Source organism: Schistocerca cancellata, chromosome 4 (assembly GCF_023864275.1).
Source record: "Schistocerca cancellata isolate TAMUIC-IGC-003103 chromosome 4, iqSchCanc2.1, whole genome shotgun sequence".
Lineage (NCBI taxonomy): Eukaryota > Metazoa > Arthropoda > Insecta > Orthoptera > Acrididae > Schistocerca > Schistocerca cancellata.
This window is the reverse complement of record NC_064629.1, coordinates 837,977,339-838,002,288: the sequence shown is the minus strand read 5'-3', so window position 1 is coordinate 838,002,288 and position 24,950 is coordinate 837,977,339. Positions and strand designations below refer to the sequence as shown.

General features: G+C 41.1%; 1 protein-coding gene across 2 annotated transcripts in view; it reads right to left on the bottom strand.

The window, feature by feature from the left end:
- Positions 1–24,950, bottom strand: part of LOC126184926 (transcriptional activator protein Pur-beta) — a 345,282-nt gene that overhangs the window by 85,114 nt on the left and 235,218 nt on the right. For both annotated transcript variants that reach the window (XM_049927598.1, XM_049927599.1), the window contains one exon: positions 5,875–5,990. In XM_049927598.1, coding sequence (XP_049783555.1) covers positions 5,875–5,990 — 116 coding nt within the window. The remainder of the gene's footprint in view (positions 1–5,874; positions 5,991–24,950) is intronic.

Sequence of the window (24,950 nt, the reverse complement as noted above, 5' to 3'; positions counted from 1 at the left end):
TAAAAACAAGAGAACAGGTGACCGTGACTGGCTGACCACGAGAATAAAAAGTAACAGCCAGTCACTCTGCGACACATTAGAACATCCACACTAAAAGCATTAGAGTGGAGACCATAAAGGGACAAAGGACATGTGCTAAAACTTATATAGAATGATAAAACCCATCGTCATGTATAAAATGGAAAACTAAATTAGCTGATGAGGCATTGTCAGCTAAAATTAATGGCAACGAGTCCGGTAACTGAAGAGTTCATCGCAGGGCAGCCAAAGAAGGACAGCTCACCAAGATATGGGCCACTGTCAGCCGGCCGCCACACCGACACTGAGGTGGGTCATCACGGCGCAGGCGGTAGCTGTGTGTCACCCAAGTGTGGCCAATGTGGAGCCAGCAGAGAATCACAGAGTCCCTACATATGGCACGCATGCATAACTGCCACACATTCGTGGTCTCCTTAATGGCACACAGTATGTTGTGAGTATGTTGTGTGTGCTGAGGTTATGCCATTTTGTCTCCCAAAGCCGCAAAACCTTGCAGCATAGTATTGAATGCAGGTCAGTTGCAGAGAACATGTTCTCCATAAGCGGTCCCCGCATAGCTTGTTTGGCCAGCCTGTCGGTATGTTCATTGCTTGGGATTCCGACATGATCTGGGGCCCAAACAAACACCACTGAATGACTGGACCATTCCATGGCATAGATGGAATCCTGGATGGTCGCTACCAAAGGATGGCAAGGGTAGCACTGGTCAATAGCTTGCAGGCTGCTCAAGGAGTCGGTACACAGAAGAAACGACTCCCCAGAACCTGAATGGATGTGCTCAAGAGCACAAGATATAGCCACCAGCTCAGCAGTGAAAACACTGCAGCCATCGGGCAAGGAAGGCTGTTCAATATGTCCTCCATGGACATACGTGAAGCCGACGTGATCATCAGCCACTAAGCCATCGATGTAAACCACTTCGTGGCCTCGACACATGTCAAGAATCGAGATGAAGTGACAGCGGAGAGCCGCGGGGTTAACTGAGTCCTTAGGGCCATGTGAAAGGTCCAGGTGAAGCCTTGGTCTAGGTGTGCACCATGGAGGTGTACGTGAATGGACCTCAAGTATAGGTGGTAAAGGCAAGGACTCCAGTTCGGAAAGATGGGATCGGACACAAACTGCAATTGGAAGCCCTGACCTGGGATGCTGATGTGGGAGATGAACCGCTGCGAGTGGGAAAAGGAGATGGTAATTCAGATGCACAGGAGAACTACGAACATGTGCAACATGACTGGCCAGCAGTTGTGCATGCCTAACTTGCAATGGAGGGACTCCGGCCTCCACCAGGACGCTGGTCACCGGACTCGTCCTAAAAGTTCCTGTCGCTAGGCAAACGCCACAGTGGTGCACTGGGTCGAGTAAACGCAATGCTGAGGGCGCCGCTGAACCGTAAACCAGACTCCCATAGTCAAAGCACAATTGAACAAGGGCTCTGTAGAGCTGCAGCAGCGTAGAGTGATCTGCACCCCAGTTGGTGTTGCTCAGGCAGTGGAGGGCACTGAGGTGCTGCTAGCACTTCCACTTAAGCTGACGAAGGTGAGGAAGCTAAGTCAATTGGGCGTCAAAAACAAGTCTTAAAAATCGATGTCTCCATTAAATAAATGTTGTGTGACTAGGGCCTCCTGTCCGGTAGACCATTCCCCGGGTGCAAGTCTTTCGAGTTGATGCCACTTCGGCGACTTGCGCGTCGATGGGGATGAAATGATGATGATTACAATGAGTGGATCATCATTAAGGTAAAGTTCTGGTTCCGGATGAATGGTATGACGCCGACAGCAGTGCATAACACACGACTTTGCGGCCGAAAACAGGAAACCGTGGGCTAGAGCCCATGACGGCGCCTTGTGGATGGCTCCCTGTAGGCGCCACTCAACAACACCAGTACTGGTGGAGCAGTACGAAATGCAGAATTCGTCTGCATACAGAGAGGGTGAGACGGACAGCCCTACAGCTGCTGCTAGACCATAAATGGCCATTAAAAACCGAGTTATACACAATACAGAGCTCTGCGGGACCCCATTCTCCTGGATGTGGGGAGAACTATGGGAGGCACCAACTTGGACACAGAAAGTACGAAGCAACAGAAAATTTTGGATAAAAATTAGAAGCAGGCCTCAGAGACCCCACTTGTGTAATGTAACGAGGATATGATTTGGCCAGGTCATATCATACACTTTTCGTAAATCAAAAAAGATGGCAACCAGGTGTTGGCGTTTTGAAAAGGCTGTTCGGATGGCAGACTCATGGGACACTAGATTATCAGTGGTAGAGGGACCCTGGCGGAAGCTGTCCTGACATAGAGCCAGTAGGCGACGTTACTCAAGGACCCAACCTAACAGTCGACACACCATACATTCCAGTAGCTTACAAAGAACGTTGGTGAGGCTGATAGGCTGATAGGCTGATAGCTATCCACATCAAGCGGGCTTTTACCAGGTTTGAGCACCGGAATGATGGTGCTCTACTGCCATTGTGATCGAAAGACACCACTGCACCAGATCTTGTTGAAGATGACAAGGAAATGTCACTTGTAGTCAAATGAGAGATGTTTAATCATCTGACTGTGGATCCTATCTGGCCCAGGAACATTGTCGGGGCAATGTGCAAGGGCACTGAGGAGCTCCCACTCTGTAAATGGGGCCTTATAGGATTCACTGTGTAGTGAACGAGAGGACTTTCCCTTCCAGCCACCATTTGAGAGTGTGAAAGGCTGGGGGGTAATTCTCCGATGCAAAGGCTCAAGCATAGTGCTCAGCAAAGAGCTCGGCAATTGCAATTGCATCGGTAGATAACATGCCATTTATGTTAACACCGGGAACACCTGTCAGGGTCTGGTACCAGAAAACACATTTGATCCTTGCCCTGATTTGGGAAGGTGACATGTGGCGCCCAATGGTAGAGACGATCTCTTCGAACACTCCGTTTCCGTCATTTCATAAGTTGATGAATGCGGGCATGGAGCTGTTTAAGGGCTATGAGGTGCTCCAGGTAAGGGTGCCACTTATGCTGCTGTAGAGCTCGCCAACACTCTTTAATTGCTTCAGAGACTTCCGGCGACCACCAAGGGACTGCCTTTCGCTGGGGGCACACTAAAGAGTGAGGGATCGCATTTTCTGCCGCAGAAAGGATTGTAGTCACATGCACAACCATCACATTGATGTTCCTGTGTGGGGGAGATTCAACGGTGACAGCAGAGGTGAAAGTTTCCCAGTCCATCTTGTTTAAGCCCATCTGGGCAGCCGTCTGTGGGCCTAACACCGGGGCAGCGGTCACTACCACACAGGTCGTCATGTGCTCTCCAGTGGATAGATGGGAGAAGTCCTGAGCTGTAAATTGATAAATCAATGGCCAAGTAGCTACCATGAACCACGCTGAAATGTGTAGCGGCCCCAGTATTTAAGAGGCAGAGTTCGAACTGATACAGTAAAGGTTCGACATCTCTGCCTTGGCCAGTAAGCACAGTGCCACCCCACAAGGGGTTATGGGCATTAAAATCTCCCAAAAGTAAGAAAGGTTTTGGGAGTTGGTCAGTCAGTGCAGTTAATATCGTCAGGGATACTGCACCATCTGGAGGAAGATATACATTGGAGACAGTTATTTCCTTCGTCGTCCTTATTCTGACAGCCACAGCTTCAAGAGAGGTTTGAAAGGGCACAGTTTCATTACAGACTGAGTTTAGGACATATACGCAAACTCCACTCAACACTCGATTATAGTCGCTACGGTTCCTGTAGTATCCCTTATAGCTGCGGAGGGCAGAGGTTCGCATTGCCAGGAACCACGTTTCCTGGAAGGCAATGCAGAAAGCAGGTGCAAAGCTTAACAGTTGCCGTAGCTGAGCCAGTTGGTGGAAAAAAACGCCGCAATTCTACTGGAGGATGAAATCATCGTGAGACTGGGAAGGCATGGAACATTCAATGAGGCAGTTTACTCCTCAGAGTCACCTGCTGCCACTGACTTTTTGCCTGAGCAGTCTATATCCATTGTGTCTGAGGGTCCAGTGAGATCTAGGTCCTCAGTGGATGCCAGAATCTCCAGATGATCTGCAGACGCAAGGCTTGTAGGTAGCGATGGTGTGGATGCCAGTGCAATTCCCTTGATCTTGAGGATCTTCGTTTTGGATTTCTCTCACTGCTCCTTGGGTTTCCCTGGCTGGGAGGACTTCACTGATTCAGTCTCCAGGACTGAGGATGAGTGTGAAGCCCTATGACCAGCTGCTTTTGGGCTCTTCAGCCACTGGCAGGTGTCATCTTTCCCACTAGCAGAAACCTGGAAAGTGAGTGACCCAAGGGACCCCTTTCTAGTGAGAGGAGCCGAAGAAGACTTACGCTTCTCCGGCTCAGAAATGGGGACTGATATCCCCGATGGTTGGGGGAGAGGTGGGTTGTTGCTCCCGAAGTAGGTGGTGCAGGAGCAACAGGGAGGGAAGTGACCCCCCCCCCCCCTTCCATCATCACCACCACCACCACCACCACCACCAAGGGTTCTGAGAGGTGACAGGAATGCGAGGAGCTGCTGGGATGACAACTGTTCTCATAGTGGCGGCATAATAGGAGGTCATAGTCAAATGACGTAGGTGCTCAAATTTCCTCTTAGCCTCAGTGTAGGTCAGTCGGTCCAGCATATTATATTTCATGATTTTCCTCTCTTTCTGTAAAATCCTGCAGTTTGGCGAGCAAGGTGAATGATGCTCTCCACAGTTGACACAGATGGGAGGCTGGGCACATGGAGTATTGGGATGTGATGGATGTCCACAATCTCAGCATGTGATGCTGGAAGTACAGCAGGAGGACATATGGCCAAACTTCCAGCACTTAAAACACCACATCGGGGGGAGGGATATATGGCTTGATGTCACAGCGGCTGACCGTAACCTTAACTTTCTTGGGCAATGTGTCATCCTTTAAGGCCAAGATGAAGGCACCGGTGGCAACCTGAGTATCCCTCGGTCCCCGATAGATGCGCTGGACAAAATGAACATCTTGCTGCTCTAAATTGGCCCGCAGCTTGTCGTCAAGACAGGAAAAGAAGGTCCCTGTGGAATATAATACCCTGGACCATATTTAACCTGTTATGGGGTGTGATGGTATCAGAAACATGCCCTAACTTGTCGCAAGCAAGTAATGCCCGAGACTGGGCAGGGGATACTGCTTTTATCAAGACTGACCCAGAGTGCATTTTGGACAAGCCCTCCACCTCCCCAAACTTGTCCTCCAAATGCTTCACAAAAAATTGAGGCTTCATGGACATGACAGATTCTCCATCAACTCTCGTACATACGAGGTACCAGGGCAAATAAGGTTCACTGCCATCCTTAGTCTTCTCTCAGCTTCAAATATGCCAGTACCTATATCCTGCCTTCGAAAAATCACCTAAATGATGATGTAAGAATTGCATCTACCTCAAAATTTACAGTTTATAATGAACACACAAAACAATAATTAATTAATTTCATGAATTTATGCAAAGAAAAGGAGATGTAACAAATCACTCTAGAGCTCTTCCAAAGTTGAATATGGTTTACAGAAAAGAAGCTTGATCAGAATTTATTCCAAAATGGCACATACACTAAGTTTTTTCAAACACTTCAGAATGAAATGAAAATGGCTATAAATTCCTTCACCAGTGTTCACTGAGAAGAAAATACACCATCATCTATAGTGTCTGATCAGTTGTGGTGTTGACCTTCACTCTTTTTACTGTACAAACTGCAATATGTAGCACACAAATTAAGCCTTTTATTCCCCAACATCAGAGATTAATATAAAGAAATAAGCCGTATCTGTGTTATATATAATGGCAGCAGCAAACAATGAGATGAAAACAAAAACTTACTTCTGCTACTTTTATAAATCTTCCTCTTCTGTTTTGCTTCACATCCAAATAAAATCTCTTTGACTGTATCAGGAGCATTTTCGTTGCAAGCTCTTGTTCTCCTTGTTGTTGCTGGCCTGCAATAGAGACAAGAGATGATATTTTACATGTCTAAAAAATTTCTGTACACATCAGTTGATCCACTCATGACTTCAGAGTAACACAGTCCGATTTACTACACGACAAATACCACACCAGAAAGTTTGGTTCCCTGATCCTGAATTGACATTTTAAAATAAAAAAAGAAAACTTGAGGCAATATGTTCCCCACACAACCCAATATGGCATACTTTGGGATAAAACTGGACATGGAGATACTCTTCCACATCTACATATACTCTTTGCAAACTACAGTGAAGTGCATAACAGAAGGTACTAAGCATGGTACCACGTGTTAGGGTTTTTTCCTGTTCAAGTCGCATACGGAGCACTGGAAGAATAACTGTTTAAAAGCATCAGTGTATGCTGTAATTAATCTAATCTTGTCCTCATGCTTCCTACATGGGCAATACACTGGACACTGAGGAATATCTCTACATTCTTCACTTAACACTAAAATCTGAGAGTAAGTTTCATGGGATAACTGGCATCCATCTTCAAGCATTTGCAAATTCAGTTTTCTCATCAGTCCCTTTGACACTCTCCTTTAGGTCAAACAATGCTGTGACTATTTGTGCCAGCTTTCCCCACTCTCTTAAGGGCACTCTGTTTTCATTAAAAATCCAACCAGGAACTGAAATACATCTTTAATACTAATTGAATGCAACCGTGGAACTATGAAGGGAATGAGGGCATACATTAATTTGATGGTAATGGTATTATTAGCAAGCATATTGTGGGCTATTTCAATACTAATTTTTGAAAATTAGTGAAAGGTTATATTCTTAGTTAGATTAATCTTCAAATTACTTATAAAAGTTCCTGATTTGCAGTTCCAAATCTGTCTCATTGTTGGGCTCATCAGAAAACACATTGTGCTTTGGTTTCACAAAATATGCCAAAAACCATACATCACGTATCCTCTGGTTAACATCTCTCATATTTTCTTTTATCAAGAAGTTTCCATGCTGATTTTGTGCACTACCATTACACAAAATAATAAAGAAGTCACTAAAGTACTGTTCATAATACGGAGAAAGTATGCTCCAAGAAGATTCAAGCAATACTCGGGCGAGGGTACGCTGAAAAGTAATGCCTCCAAATTTTGTATTCTGTTCTCAATATCAGTTTAAGTATTACATGTCATGCATATTACTCAGTTGACTTTCTGGCTTCACTGATACAGGTAGACTCTGCCACTAGAGGGCTCCAAATTCTAGCGTGTAAGATGGTGATGCACAATACAACAATGTCAGCGTGTGAGAAATGGCATGCTGTAATTGAGTTTCAAACCAGAGAAGAGTCCGTCCACACATGGAGCACCCTCTCCTTCAGCATGACAACGTGAGACCACTTGAGTGCTACGACATTTTCATTTTCAACAATCCAACGCTTTGGGTTCACTGTCATCGATCACCTTCCATGTAGTCCCAATTTGGCACCATCCAATTTTCACACGTTTCCAAACCTTAAAGAACACCTTCGAGGACTTGACTTTGATAGCAATGAAGTGGAACATGCAGAGGTGAAGTTCTGACTATGTCAACAAAATCTCACATTCTAGGGTGACGGTATCAACAAATTGGTCTCTCATTGATTAAAGATGTATAATGCTAATAAAACTTGCTTTATTTAAAAAGCTTTAAGAGTTCACATAAAAATTTGAGAGGTATTACTTTTCTGAGTGCCTTCATATATTGCTTCCCTCCACGAATCTCCCAGTGGATGACTAAAGTGGTGAAAACTGTTCACGGTAGCGTGTCAGGAAACAGTAGTAACCCTTATGTAGTGTTTGAAATAGGGAGTTTCCTGAAGCTACAAGCAATAGGTAGCAAAATTTTTCATTCCAAATTGAATACACACTTCCTGAAAAAAGAAGAAGAATGCAGAAAAGGAGGAGGTTGAGGAAACAAAATGAAATTCCATGGTCTGAGAGGGTATGTGATGATATTGTATATGATTACAAAATCAAATCAAATTTACAAAGAACTTGGCAATATGATACCAGTTATTAGTATAAAGTTGCACTCACTCTGGCCTGGATGCCTGCACTGATTTGACAGGAAAGGGTGTCAAAGCCATTGTATGCTCTCCTGAGGCAAGCTCATCTACAACTGTTGTAACTACCAAAGAATACATCACCCCTGAATTTCATTGTATATCAACAAACATAAACGTATGTTTTGGAGAATTTTCAGAAGCTACCATTGTCCTTTGCATAATCTACAAGCCATTCGTAGTAAATCAGCATTTGCAGTTTAGTTACTGTAACAGATTTTCTAATTAACATATTGTGTTATATCTAGTTTTTCCCTAAGGAGGACTAACCCTACACATTACCTGCATTTATGGCAAATTAACTCTGTTTTCAAGTTTGCTAACAATTATAATTAAATAGAAATCTCATTTTGTGTACTTGCTTCAATTCTTATATGGAATAAGCAACTTTTTAACTCAACAGATTATAGGGTAATCAGAGGACTCCATTTAAAGTTATTTGTTCACTTCCTTGTAATACTTTGAACCAAAAAAAATGCATCCCTACTGTGAATGCCGTTCTTTAACATGGGATGTATTGGTTGACATTCATAAGCAGCTGGAAATCGCCCTGACTACTGTCATATAAGTGGTAGCTGTGGCAAATCGGTGTGTTAGAAGAGCTCCTGAGAGTCATGTACTTCTGATACCAGTACCACAGGTATCTCAAGTACTATCCTCCTCTGTGGATCCTGTCTTCTCTGCAGAAAGTATAGGCTCTGTCACTACTCGTCAAACTGACTGTGAATGGCATGTCAATGGCAGATCTAGGTGTCTTGTACAGGGTTGATGAGGACCACAGAGAGGACTCGAGGTGTTGTACCAATCCCCATAACCAACAAGTTTGAGGTGCTGTCTTTCACTGAAACTGAGCCAGTGGGACTCACTCCACCCGTTTTGTCTGGTGTCAAGATAAGGGAAACTTAGAGGGGTAGGTGTCTACTAATTGTCGACAGTTCAAATGTACGGGGGATAATGGTACCACTTAGAGAAATGGCAGCAAGAGAGAGGAAAGGACACCAGGTGCACTCAGTTTGTATGCCTGGGGACCTCATCCAATATGCTGAAGGCTCAAATGGCTCTGAGCACTATGGGACTTAACATCTATGGTCATCAGTCCCCTAGAACTTAGAACTACTTAAACCTAACTAACCTAAGGACAGCACACAATACCCAGCCGTCACGAGGCAGAGAAAATCCCTGACCCCGCCGGGAATCGAACCCGGGCGTGGGAAGCGAGAACGCTACCGCACGACCACGAGATGCGGGCAATATGCTGAAGAGGTTATTTCAGTAGCTACTGAGGGAACAGGGTGCAACCAACTGCAGACTGTGGCACATAATGGAACATATGATGCCTGTTATCTCTGCTCTGAGGTCATACTTGGGTCATTCCAGCGACTGGCACAGAATGTTGAGAAGACCAGCCTTGTGTATGGAGTTTCAATTAAGCTCACAATTTTCAGCATTGTCTCCTGAACTAAACGTTGCCCTCTGGTTCTGAGTCAAGTGGAAGGGAGGGTCAAGAACTGCAGGGGCCTCCTAAATGGGTCAGGTGTGCACTACACATCAGAGGCTGCTACTCAGGTACCTAACAGCATGTGGTGTGCATACAAGGGTTTTCTAAATTAGACGACTCTCCATCCAATCCACATAACAACAGCTGTAGGAAACCTGTAAGTAACAATGTAAGACTGCAAGAAGTGCCTCCCACAGGTGAGAGTATTAAAATCCTAATTGTGAACTGCTGGAGCATTAGCAACAAAGTAAAATAGTTTGATGTACTCATGAAAAGCAATGAAGCTCACATAATACTAGGTACAGAAAGCTTGTTGACACCTGAAATTGATAGTAATATCTTTGGGGAATGAGAAATGAAGGTGGCATATTTGTCGCACAAGACGAGAAACTAAAATCCACCAAGATAGAAATTGCAGCTGCGGGTACGATTATTTGGGCAAGACTCAGTATCAAGAGTCCGCATAAAATGATAATTGATTCCTCATATTTCCCACCAGACTGATCGCTTGAAGTAACTGAAAACTTTAGAGAAAACCTCAGTTCACTTGTATGTAAGTTCCCCAATTGCACTATAATCATTGGGGGAGACTTTAATCATCCACCAATCATCTGGGAAAATTACAGCTTTTTTAATTGTGGGTGTGATAAGACATCCTCTGAAATATTACTAAATGCCTTCTCTGAAAACTGCCTAGAACAGTTGTGGTAACAATGATTACTGAAGTACAAAGGACAATCAAAACAAGCAGAAAGAGACATATGGTCAGTAAACAAGATAAAAAAATCAGTAGCGCCATATCTAAATGAGGAACTTGAAACTTTCAACACAGGGCAGGTGCATGTAGAGGATCTACGACTCGTTTAAAAGAACAGTTGACAATGCACTAGATATATACATACCCAGAAGAACAGTTCACAATGGGGAACAACCTACATGGTATATAATTGCTGTAAAGAAACTTCCATAGAAACAGAGGTTACTGCATAACAGGTGCAAAACAAAGTGTAGGGATATATATAGAGAGATGCTGAGTGAAACGTGTTTGGCTGTCAAGAGAGCAATGCGTGATGCCTTCAATGACTACCATACCAGAATATTGACAAATGACCTTCCACAGAACCCAAAGAATTTGAGTCATATGTAAAGGCTGTCAATGGCACCAAGATTAGAGTCCAATCTGTACTGGCGTAAGCTGTCGCCAGCACACGAGGCGGTAAAGAGGTTGCGAGAAGATCGATAGAGGCCAAAGACACACTCGCAAGAAATGCACCAGTCCTCTCGACTGCCAGTATTTAGATCGCCAGTGTGGACCAGAGGGCCCAGTCAGTCATCCAGTGAGTCACCGAGTTGAGTCACTTGCAGTCAGAATCAGCACATAGCGACCAGAATAGTGTGCATAGTGGGACGTGTACTTCACCAGCAGTGAGGCTAACATGGACTATTAGGGAAAGCTTGTACCACAACACCTGGACTATCTTAAGTTCAGTAAATTCTTATTCTTATGAATAAAGAACTCTGTTAATACAAGCATGCAGTTGTGTTATACAAAGAGGATACGGGCCACCAGACAACATGCTTCCCACGGTAAAAGCCTACAGTGACAACGAGACAACACAACACAGTCCCTAGTGAATGAGACAGAGACTGAAACTGAGGGTAGCAAAGCAACAGCTGAAATGCTTTAATCCGTTTCAAATGTTCCTTTACAAAGGAAAACCCAGGAGAATTGCCCCAATTTAGTCCTCGTACCACTGAGAAGATGACTGAAATAAGGATTAGTGTGAGTGGTGTTGCAAAACAACTGAAATTGTTAAAACTGAACAAATCTCCAGGCCCTGATGGAATCCCTGTCAGATTCTATACTGAATTTGTGGCTGAGTCAGCCCCTCTTCTAACTATAATCTGTCATATATCCCTTGCACAAAAAACCGTGCACAGTTCTTGGAAAAAGGCACGGGTCACATCTGTCTATAAGAAGGGTAGTAGAAGTGATCCGCAAACTACCACCTACCTAGTATCCTTGACAGTGATTTGTTGTAGAATCTGAGAACATATTCTGAGCTCAAAGGTAATGAGGTACCTTGAACAGAATGACTTCCTCAATGCCAACCAGCATTGATTCCGAAAACATCAATTATGTGAAACCCAACTCTCGCACTTTTCTCACACGACATACTGAAAGCTTTGGATCAAGGCAATCAGGTAGATGCAGTAGTATTTCCTGATTTTCAAAAAGCATTTAACTCAGTGCCACACCTACGCTTGTTGTCAAAAGTACAATCATATGGGTATCAAGTGACATTTAAAACCAGATTGAGGACTTTTTAGTAGGGAGGGCACAGCATGTTACATTGGAGGGAGAATCATCGTAAGATGTAGAAGTAACTTCTGGTGTGGCCTAGGGAAGTGTGTTGGGACCATTGTATTGTATTGTGCTGGGGACCTAGAAATGACGGAGAGGCTTCGTCCCTGCTGTAGCCCACAGTGGTACACAACCCCACAACAGGCTACAGCAGTCCACTAACCCCACTGCCACCCCACACTGAACCCCGAGGTTATATGTTGGCACCCTTGCTGTTCACATTGTGCATTAATGATCTCATAGACAGTTTTAACAGCAACATCAGTGTTTTCACAGATGGTGCAGTTATCTATAATGATGTACTACCTGAAAGAAGCTGCATATATATTCAGTCAGATGTTGAAAAGATTTCAGAGTGGTGCAAAGATTGGCAACTTGCTTTAAATGTCCAGAAATATAAAACTGAGCACTTCATAAGATGAAAAAATGTAATATTCTATGTCTATAACATCAACAGGTCAGTGTTGGAATCGGCCAACTCATACAAATATCTGGATGTAACACTTTGTAGGGATATTAAATGGAATGATCACATAGGCTCAATCATGGGTAAAGTAGGTGGCAGACTTTGGTTTATTGGTAGAATACTGGCAAAGTGCAATCAGTCTACAAAGGAGACTGCTTACAAATCACTCGTGCGACTGGTTCTATAATATTGGTTACAACCTGGTCAACTGTTTTATAGTAACAGTATGTAAAGTCAGTCAGGTAAACATGTAAATGAAGTGAAGCGAAAAGGGGAGTTTAAAATAGGTTTCCTCAATATACAGGGTATGACAGATAAAAACCTAATTGTTCATGAATTTTACAATGAAAACATGTTTGATATCTTATGTATAAGTGAACACTGGTGCAAAGAGGAAGAACTAGGTTACAAAGTACTGGATGATTATATATATATTATATTATATTATATATATGATTATATATTAATTGCTATAGTAGGAAACACCACTTGAATGGCGGAGTAGCAATATATGTAAAAGCACCACCTACACAAAAGTATAGTAAGCTAGATCTCAACACTCCCAATGAGGAACTGCACTTTGGAACATCAGGTATAGTAACTGAGTGCCTTAAAATATCAGTAGTAGTAGTCTACAGGTCACCTAGTGAAGACCCCAGTATCTTTCTTGAGAAATTTGATGACCTATTAATGTCCCTCTGTACACCAAAATGTGAACAATGTACTATTGTCATTGGAGGGGACGTCAACTCAAGTTTTGATATTCTGCAGGACAAAAAACTGTGACAGATTTCAAGAATGTACTTAGGCAATATAACCTGTACTATACTAACTCCAAACCTACCAGGGGCCCTGCTTGTCTTGATAATATATTTACAAATATTAATAGAACTCATACGTCTTCAGATGTAGTTAGTTTTCATTTCTCAGACTATAATGCAGTATATATTAGTCTTAGCCCCCCCCCCCCCCAATGAACCATAGACCTTGCCGTTGGTGGGGAGGCTTGCGTGCCACAGCGATACAGATAGCCGTACCGTAGGTGCAACCACAACGGAGGGGTATCTGTTGAGAGGCCAGACAAACGTGTGGTTCCTGAAGAGGGGCAGCAGCCTCTTCAGTAGTTGCAGGGGCAACAGTCTGGATGATTGACTGAGCTCGCCTTGTAACACTAACCAAAACGGCCTTGCTGTGCTGGTACTGCGAACGGCTGAAAGCAAGGGGAAACTATGGCTGTAATTTTTCCCGAGGGCATGCAGCTTAACTGTATGAATAAATGATGACGTCGTCCTCTTGGGTAAAATATTCCGGAGGTAAAATAGTCCCCCATTCGGATCTCCGGGCGGGGACTACTCAGGAGGACGTCGTTATCAGGAGAAAGAAAACTGGCGTTCTACGAATCGGAGCGTGCAATGTCAGATCCCTTAATCGGGCAGGTAGATTAGAAAATTTAAAAAGGGAAATGGATAGGTTAAAGATGGGAATTGTGGGAATTAGTGAAGTTCGGTGGCAGGAGGAACAAGACTTTTGGTCAGGTGAATACAGGGTTATAAATAAAAAATCAAATAGGGGTAATGCAAGAGTAGGTTTAATAATGAATAAAACAATAGGAATGCGGGTAAGCTACTACAAACAGCACAGCGAACGCATTGTTGTGGTCAAGGTAGATACGAAGCCCATGCCTACGACAGTAGTACAAGTCTATATGCCAACTAGCTCTGCAGATGACGAAGAAATGTATGATGAAATAAAATAAATTATTCAGATAGTGAAGGGAGACGAAAATGTAATAGTCATGGGTGACTGGAATTCGGTAGTAGGAAAAGGGACAGAAGGAAACGTAGTAGGTGAATATGGATTGGGGGTAAGAAATGAAAGAGGAAGCCACCTGGTAGAATTTTGCGCAGAGCATAACTTAATCATAGCTAACACTTGGTTCAAGAATCATGAAAGAAGGTTGTATACATGGAAGAACCCTGGGAGATACTAAAAGGTATCAGATAGATTATATAATGGTAAGACAGAGATTTAGGAACCAGGTTTTAAATTTTAAGACATTGCAGGGGCAGATGTGGACTCTGACCACAATCTATTGGTTATGAACTGTAGATTAAAACTGAAGAAACTGCAAAAAGGTGGGAATTTAAGGAGATGGGACCTGGATAAACTGACTAAACCAGAGGTTGTACAGAGTTTCAGGGAGAGCATAAGGGAACAATTGACAAGAATGGGGGAAAGAAATACAGTAGAAGAAGAATGGGTAGCTTTGAGGGATGAAGTAGTGAAGGCCGCAGAGGATCAAGTAGGTAAAAAGACGAGGGCTAATAGAAATCCTTAGGTGACAGAAGAAATATTGAATTTAACTGACGAAAGGAGAAAACATAAAAATGCAGTAAATGAAGTAGGCAAAAAGGAATACAAACGTCTCAAAAATGAGATCAACAGGAAGTGCAAAATGGCTAAGCAGGCATGGCTAGAGGACGAATGTAAGGATATAGAGGCTTATCTCACTAGGGGTAAGATAGATACTGCCTACAGGAAAATTAAAGAGACCTTTGGAGAAAAGAGAACGACTTGTACGAATATCAAGAGCTCAGATGGAAACCCAGTTCTAAGCAAAGAAGGGAAAGCAGAAAGGTGGAAAGAGTATATAGAGGGTCTATGCAAGGGCGATGTACTTAGGGACAATATTATGGAAATGGAAGAGGATGTAGATGAAGATGAAATGGGAGATATGATACTGCATGAAGAGTTTGACAGAGCATTGAAAGACCTGAGTCGAAACAAGGCCCCCGGAGTAGACAACATTCCATTGGAACTACTGACGGCCTTGGGAGAGCCAGTCCTGACAAAACTCTACCATCTGGTGAGCAAAATGTATGAGACAGGCGAAATACCCTCAGACTTCAAGAAGAATATAATAATTCCAATCCCAAAGAAAGCAGGCGTTGACAGGTGTGAAAATTACCGAACTATCAGTTTAATAAGTCACGGCGGCAAAATACTAACACGAATTCTTTACAGACAAGTGGAAAAACTGGTAGAAGCCGACCTTGGGGAAGATCAGTTTGGATTCGTTAGATATATGGGGACACGTGAGGCAATACTGACCCTACGACTTATTTTAGAAGCTAGATTAAGAAAAGGCAAACTTACGTTTCTAGCATTTGTAGACTTAGAGAAAGCTTTTGACAATGTTGACTGGAATACTCTCTTTCAAATTCTGAAGGTGGCAGGAGTAAAATACAGAGAGCGAAAGGCTATTTACAATTTGTACAGAAACCAGATGGCAGTTATTAGAGTTAAGGGGCATAAAAGGGAAGCAGTGGTTGCAAAGGGAGTGAGACAGGGATGTAGCCTCTCCCCAATGTTATTCAATCTGTATATTGAGCAAGCAGTAAAGGAAACAAAAGAAAAAATTCGGAGTAGGTATTAAAATCCATGGAGAAGAAATAAAAACTTTGAGGTTCACCGATGACATTGTAATTCTGTCAGAAACAGCAAAGGACTTGGAAGAGCAGTTGAACAGAATGGACAGTGTCTTGAAAGGAGGGTATAAGATGAACATCAACAAAAGCAAAACGAGGATAATGGAATGTAGTCGAATTAAGTCAGGTGATGCTGAGGGAATTAGATTAGGAAATGAGACACTTAAAGTAGTAAAGGAGTTTTGCTATTTGGGGAGCAAAATAACTGATGATGGTCGAAGTAGAGAGGATATAAAATGTAGACTGGCAATGGCAAGGAAAGCGTTTCTGAAGAAGAGAAATTTGTTAACATCGGGTATAGATTTAAGTGTCAGGAAGTCATTTCTGAAAGTATATGTATGGAGTGTAGCCATGTATGGAAGTGAAACATGGACGATAAATAGTTTGGACAAGAAGAGAATAGAAGCTTTCGAAATGTGGTGCTACAGAAGAATGCTGAAGAATAGATGGGTAGATCACATAACGAATGAGGAGGTACTGAATAGGATTGAGGAGAAGAGGAGTTTGTGGCATAACTTGACTAGAAGAAGGGATCAGTTGGTAGGACATGTTCTGAGGCATCAAGGGATCATCAATCTAGTATTGGAGGGATAGCGTGGAGGGTAAAAATCGTAGAGGGAGACCAAGAGATGAATACACTAAGCAGATTCAGAAGGATGTAGGTTGCAGTAGGTACTGGGAGATGAAGAAGCTTGCACAGGATAGAGTAGCGTGGAGAGCTGCATCAAACCAGTCTCAGGACTGAAGACCACAACAACAACAACATTAGTCTTAGCAATGTAACTCCAGACTGTTCCAGCCTAAAAGCTAAAACTGTAACCACGAGACCTAAGAACAAAGAGAGGATAGATAGATTTAGACTTGCCCTCACTTGTATCAGTTGGGATACCCTATTTAGTAGACAACATTGTTCCTCCGACATTGTTTTTACTGAGTTTTTCTCTATATTTTTAAATAGATTTGAAAATAATATTCCTTTGAGAAAATGTACTCTAAATATTAAGGATAGTAGTTGTTATAAGAGAAGGAAAAACAGGGAATGGTATACTCCACAGTTAGGGCAAATGAAAAACACTGTTATGCTCTATTCTGGTATGTACAAGAACATCAAATCTGAACAACATAAAGAATCATATTCCAGAGCTTAGTGTAATTATAGACAGGCTATTAATGATGCTAAGAAGCTATATAATACAGCCCTCATTGAAAAGTCTAGAAATAAATGCAAAAAAGCCTGGAGTATAATTAACTCTGTGGCACACACTAAAGGAAAAGACGTTATTGTCATATCCCCATATGAATTCAATAAATTCTGCATCCAATCTATTGAAGAAATATGCAGCTCAATAGACAAACCTCCAGAAAATACCCTTAACTTCATCGATAACTATTTTGAAAGGCCCCGCCAGAGCATTTTCAACTTCACAGAGGTGTGTACCAATACAATTCTGAAAATAGTTAAAAATTTCAAAGCCTCAGAGAGCGTTGATTACTATGATTTATCACGTAACTTATTAAAAGATATTATTGACTGCATAACTGATCCCTTGACCTACTGTGTAAATAAATGTCTAGCTGGAAACAAGTTTCCTGATGCACTAAAAATATCTAGAGTTGTCCCAGTATATAAGAAAGGTGATAAGAACAGACCAATATCGTTAACTGTTGTTTTCTCAAAAATTCTTGAAACAATTATGTATAATCAAGTTAGCACGTATTTAGGTAACTTAATAAGTGACAAACAATATGGATTCATGAAAGGTAAATCCACAACAAATGCTATGGATTCTCTTGTAAAATTTGTTCTGGATGTGTCTGAGGCTAGGGGACTTGCTCAGGCTACATTTTGTGATGCGAGCAGAGCGTTTGACTGTGTGGACCATGATACTTTACTGAATAAGCTATCTTATTATGGTTTTGCTAATAGCAGCATAAATATGATTAAATCCTTCTTTGAGAACTGCCAACAAGTTGTATGCATTAACAGGGAGAAGTCAGATCTGATTAATGTTAGGTCTGGCATGCCACAGGGCTCAGTACTTGGACCTCTATTGTTTTTACTTATGATTAATGACCTGCCATCTTTTGTAAACTCTCACACAATAATGTATGCCGATGACATAACTTTTTAAAATAAAAGCTCAGATTTAAACACACTAAAAAATATAGTTAAAGATACCCTTGCTCAGTGTTCATTATGGTTTAGAGCGAATAGTTTTCTACTAAATGAAAGTAAGACCCAGGCACTTTACTTTAGCTTAAAACAGGATCATGACTTAGAAAGTATAAAATTTTTAGGTGTTATAGTAGACAACAAGTTGGCATGGGAACCACACGTCAAACATTTATCTGCCAGACTCTCAAGAGTTATCTATTTAATTAGAAACTTAAAAAGACATGTCCCTAATAGTTATATAAGATCAGCATATTTTGCTTTCTTTCAAAGTATCATATCATATGACATCTTATTGTGGGGCAATGGCAGTCACGTAAAGGGCATTTTACTTTTACAAAAAAATAGTAAGAATAATAACCGACTCAGATAAGTTAGAACACTGTAAACCCTTGTTTGTTAAATTGCAATGCCTGACGGTAATAAACTTGTACATCTATAATGTTCTATTGTATGTTAGGAACAATATTTCAAATATATCATTAAGAAGGGATATACATAGCCATAACACCAGGAACAAATCATGTTTAGATGTATCATATCAAAGACTATCCAAGTCACAGATTTCATATTTAGTTCTTGGACTTAAGTTGTACAATAAGTTAAGTATAGATTTAAAAGAGTTACCTGTCAATATCTTCAAAGCTAAGTTGTACAGAATACTAGTAAATAATCCTTTCTACACAGTAGACGAATTTTTTGAAGCTGAAAATACTGTCTTTCAACACTGTATCTAGCGGATGGCCTTATGTAATCCAAACTCAATTGTATTTAGTAATTAACGTTAAAAATGTAAGTTATCTTGACGTTGTCTATTGCTTTATGAGCTGAACGACAATGAAATTTGATTGATTGACTGATTGATTGATAGCTGAAGTGTGTGGGAGCCATACCAAATAGGACTAATAGGGAATATTGAATATATACAGAGAAGGGCAGCACGAATCTCACAGGTTTGTTTAATGCATGGGAGAGTGTCAAAGAGAGACTGAAGGAACTGAACTGGAAGACTCTTGAAGATAAAGCGTCCGCACTCACTGTCGGATTACTCAGTTTAGTTGCACCGTCTAAGCTAGCATCAAAGCATGTAAACTTTTGTTTTGTGTGGTCAGTTATCGAACGTATATTGTTTGTAATGGTGGCTAATGAACCGACACCTGGATCTTCCAATTTGAGAAGGAGCAAGAAAAGTGTTAAATTGACCGAGGAACGGTTACTTGGTGTACTAGACGACAGTGATTTTATGTGTAGAGGGGACAAGGTATACCACGGAGCTTGTCATTTAGGGGCTGCAAAAGAATTGCACAGTGATGATAGAGTGGATGCACAGCTTTCGAATCTGTTTCGTGACAGTTCCGAATCTAACGATACGGATCACGACGATTGTGTGGAAATCGACGACGAAAAAGAGCCCGACCTGTCACACGGAGATAATCCAGGTGAGTCCTGGCATAAAGAACCACATAATATGCAATATCACCCATTTACGAAGGAAGAAGTTTTGCAAATTCATCCTGCTGACAATCCTCCTATGGATTTCTTCTGAGTATTGGTAACAGACAAATTGTTGAAACTTGTAGTAGACGAAACGAACGACAACGCAGTCAACATATTGCTGAGCGAAAATATAAAAGAGGGATCTAGGATCTGTAAATGGAAACCTCTAAGTATAGGCGAATTACTAGTTTTCCTGGGTGTTTCGTTACATATGGGTAACATTAAATATCCACGATTACAAGACTACTAGATAAAAGAACCGCTGTTTGAGAGTAGAGGAATAGCGATGAGTATAAGCAGAGACCGGTATTTGATCATATTACGCTCTCTGCATTTTGCAAAAAATCCACTTCCAGGAAACCCGAAACCAGACATTTATATAAGATACGACCTACATTGGATTATTTTAACACGAGAATGTCTCAAGTGCATTACCCGGGAAGAGATTTATCAATAGATGAATCAAAGACTTTTTGGAGGGGAAGATTGTCATTTAGACAGTACATAAAAGGAAACGTAATAAATATGACATTACGATGTACATGCTCAACAATCCAGACGGTTTCATAAATAAGTGCGCTGTGTACACGGGAAGTAGTGGAGATATGAGGGGAAAAGGTCACGCTGAAAAGGTCGTTTTGCATTTGATGACAGAAAAGCTGCATGTTGGTCATCACATTTACTTGGACAATTATTATAACAGTTTTCATTTAGCTACAACTCTGCTGAACCTAAAAACACTTTCCACAGGTACTCTGAAATTTAACAGGAAATATACCCCCGAAGACGTTGCATCGACAAAACTTGGGAAAGGAGAGACAATTGAGCGGTATTCTAATGGAGTTATGATTGGAAAATGGAAAGATCGACGTGAGTTTCCTACATTTCCACAGAACATCCAAATGTTATGGAGCAAGTGACGAATCCGCGTCAGCAAATAGTCACGAAACCTTTGCCTATTATTAGGTACAATGGGTGTATGTCTGGGACTGATAAACAAGATCAGATGTTATCGCATTATTTATGTGAACGAAACACTATCCGCTTGCCTAAAAAACTATTCTTTCATGTCACTGACATGATAGTTTTCAATTCTCTATATCTGTACAACAAATACTCAGGAAATAAAATTATGTTGTAAGATTACAGAATGAACACTATAAAGGGCTTCCTTTCAACAATGGACGTTCCACGAAATGTGAGCAAGAAACATCACAAACAAACACACGTTGTGCAAAAGTGGGAAGCTACTGCAGGGAAGAAGCAAGTTATGAGGAAGCGGTATAAGAAGTTCACGGAACAAGGCAAGCGCACTGATACACCATACGAGTGTACAACCTGCCCAGACAAACCTGGATAGGTAGCAAAAACGTGATAATATCGGGGAAATTCTGATTGTCAAAGACAACTTCTTTTATTTCTTTTGACATTGCATGGTTTCTTTTTATGACGTGAAAGGTTAGAACTTTTTTTCACGAGTACTCAGCAAATGTTTTCTTTTGTGTTTAGTCGACTTATTTCATATTGCGTTGTAAATTGTTCACTTCAGGTTTTTCGAAAGAATTTGTTGTGCTAAATTTGTTTTAATAGCACCACAATTGAAGTGATGGGGTCTCCGGGCATCTATGATAAATGTAGACGGCTAATCTCATACCAGGAGTGAACATGCTACTAAATTGACCTCTATCAGAGTCAGTCTTAAAAATGAGCATTTGAAGTAAATATAATTTCAAATGAATCCAGTGAATGCAGTGGATTTGTTGCTTGTTTGAATTGTATTTTTTGTTACATTATCAACAAATCACGAACATTTGAATGACGCCTGTGACCCCTATAGGTGTCATACAGCAAACAGACTTTAAAACATGACCACAATACAGTCGAAGCTTATTTGAAGTAATGCTTCTAAGGTATCATCATTAAGTCGGTATAAAACATGATCCTACAGATCTTACAAGGTCTTGGTATCAGCCTGTAGCTCAGGTTCCGAGTGGTACCTGCCGTTTCAGAGTGTTACCGGCCCGCACTCGCAAGTGTTAATGTGCAGTGCATAAGAACCAAAATGGATCTCCTATCATTTTTTATAGAAGAAATTAAACCAGATGTTTTATGTATTTGTGAACACTAGCTAGCTGAAGCAGAAGGTGACTTCTATAAATCTGTTGAATACTTAGACATGACCAGTGCTCGGTTTCGAAGAACTGCAACCCACAGTGGGGTCTCTGTGTACGCCAACAGAGATCATAGCATCAAGGAAATCGATTTAAGCAGTGTTTGTGTGGATTTTGATCTTGAATTAGCTGCACTGTTATTAACAAATATTGATTTAGTTGGTGTTGCTGTGTACCATTCACCTGATGGTAACTTTGAGAACTTTATTGGAAATATGGAGAACTGTTTGTGTTACCTAACACGTGTAAAGTCAAAAATCGCATTGTGTGGAGATTTTAACATACACATAGGTGTTGGAGATGCCAGAGAGAGGGTCTTTATGAGATTAATTACCAGTTATGGGTTGTTTATTCCAAATAAGCTCCCAACAAGGGGTGGTGCATGCCTGGACACCATAATCACCAACCTCAACATCTAGGATTATAAACTCAGTGTAGTTGAACCTATGATAGCAGATCACTGTGCACTAGTAATGGAAACCAGTGTGAGGAGCAAACTGCAGATAAGCACATGGCATTCAAACTACACATCCAAAAGAAGATTTGTTAAAGAGAGACTAAATGATCTGAAAGCAGCTCTGTCTTGTGTAAACTGGCAGCAGAAAATTGCAGAGTTAGTAGGCAGTGATTCTTTCTTATGTCTGTTCCAAACCTTAAAAAATCACAAGGCAGGCAGAAAGTTATCAATGTGAAACAATGGTACACACCCGAGCTCAATAAATTGAAGTGTATTTTAACAATGTGCAAGGACCGAATGAAATCAGCTTTAGACATTCCAGCTAAAGAATTACATCACCACAACTACCTAAAAGCCAAAAAAGCTTATAGGAAGGCAGTAGAGGAAGCCAAAAAGAAATATAATGATACATAAATTAAAGAGGCCCAAAATACTTGTAAAGCTGCCTGGAATCTTGTAAACGAGAACAGAAAGAAGACTACCTCCTGCTTAAATTCATGTAGCCCTGATGATTTCAATGAATATTTTGTCAGAATAGTAGAAAAGACAGTGAGTGAAATTCCACACTCTGACCTAGATCCGACTGCAAACATAAGAAATGCAGACAGTTGCAGTATTCAAAACTGGAAGGAAGTACACCCTGAAGACATGATAAAAATTGTGAACTCCCACAAACACTCAGAAAGTGTAGACATCTATGTCATGTCCTGCACAGTGCTAAAGAAAATTATTGCAGAATTATCTCAGCCACTAGCCATAGCAATAAACAAATCTCTATCTTCTGTTGTCTTCCCAGACTTCCTTAAACTGGCGCACAAAGTACCAATATATAAGAAGGGGGATCCATGCGAGGTGTCCAGCTTCAGACCAATCTCAGTGGTGCCAGTACTAGCCAAAGTTACTGAGTCTGTGATGCACTGCCAAGTACTGAATTACTTTGAGGAAAACAACTTATTCCAAAACACACAGCACGGATTCCGCAAAGGGAGATCAACAGTGGCAGCCACACTGGACTTATTAAAAATGATTCGACAGAGTTTTGAAGAGAGAGAGAGAGTGTGGCACTGACACTCTGTGACCTCAGCAAAGCCTTTGACTGCATCTCACACACAACACTAATAGCCAAGTTACGATGCTATGGTGTTGGAGGTGTTGTTCTATCAACACTCCAATCTTATTTGGAAAACCGAAAGCAGGTAGTATCAGTGCACGGAGCAACTTCTCTTGAACAAAAACTGGAACATGGAGTGTCCCAAGGATCAGTCTTAGGACCTCTCCTATTCCTCAAAATGTTAATGATACGAGCTGTAATAGTCAAATGTTGCAGTTTGCAGATGACACTACCCTTATTGCCAAAGGACATACAGCCGCAGAAGCTCTTGGTGCATCAAATTTGATGTTTGAAGAAATAAAAGAATGGTTCATCATAAACAAAATGAAGAAAAAACCCAACATTTGATATGCAGTCTAACCAACATTGAAGACCAAGAAAACATGGAGACTGTCAGACTACTGGGCTTCAAGATTGACAGCAAACTCTCCATGAATGATCACACTGCATATGTACGCACCAAACCTTCTCATGTCATATACCTCCTGAGGAAGCTGAAGAGAGTAATAACTGACCAGTTTCTCACAATAGTCTACCATGCACTCTTCCACAGCCACATTAGCTATGGACTGTTGTTGTGGGGACACTTCTCAGGCTGCAAAGATGAGTTGCTATTACACACACACACACACACACACACACACACACACACACACACAAAAAAAAAAAAAAAAGAGCTGTCGGGATCATATCCTCCAGCAAAAGACTGGACCACTGTAAGCCTATTTTCACCAGGCTAGACATAATGACTGTTTTTTAGCCAGTACGTGTTTTTCTGCCTCATTTATATAAAAGAAAATCAAAGGAATTTTAGCATAAGACAAGAAATACATAATCATGACACTCGCTGTAAGAGGAACATTGAAGCACCAAGGTGTCACCTATCAAGTACACAAGACAGCTTTCCAACAGTCGCCCTAAAAATGTACAATCAACTGCCTCCAGAAGTGAAATCCCTGCCACCTGAATTATTTCGGAAACAAATTGCTCAGGACTTGAAACAACATCCACTACATTCCTTGGAAGAGTTTTTCAACAGTGGTTCTAGTGAATGGACAAAATAATAAATATTGTTATGTTTTACATATAATTTTGTCTAAATTTAATCTTCTTTTTATGTTCTCAGTTAACTGCACATTTAATTTTGTGTTTTACTTAAAGTACATATTTTGCCAAAACAAAACTTTATGTGTGCGATCTACATGGTTTTGTAAACATTTTGCTTTATGGTATTTTCATTTGCTGCTATGAAGTTTTACTCTCCTGTTTAGTTATATTTCATTTTATCTATGTTCTATGTGTTTTTGTGCACTGCATAAATATTTTCTTTTATTTGTAATATAAATTTCGTATATGGTTTTGTATAAATGTTAGTTGATAAACATTGTATTTGTGACGCAGTCTGTCCAGCCATGGCTGGTAAATGATGAAGATATAGTAATAAAGTAATGAAGTTGGCGGACCGCACTGGAGAGTTGCGTGCCTATTATTTATTTTATTTTATTTATTTATTTACCTCTTGTTCCGGTGATCCATATTGTGACACTATCACAGGATATGGAATGTGTCAATTTTACAAGCTTTTGGCCAGAATTTATGGAATACATAAAACAAAACAAAAACAGTAACCTAGGTCCCACTACAAAAAATACAT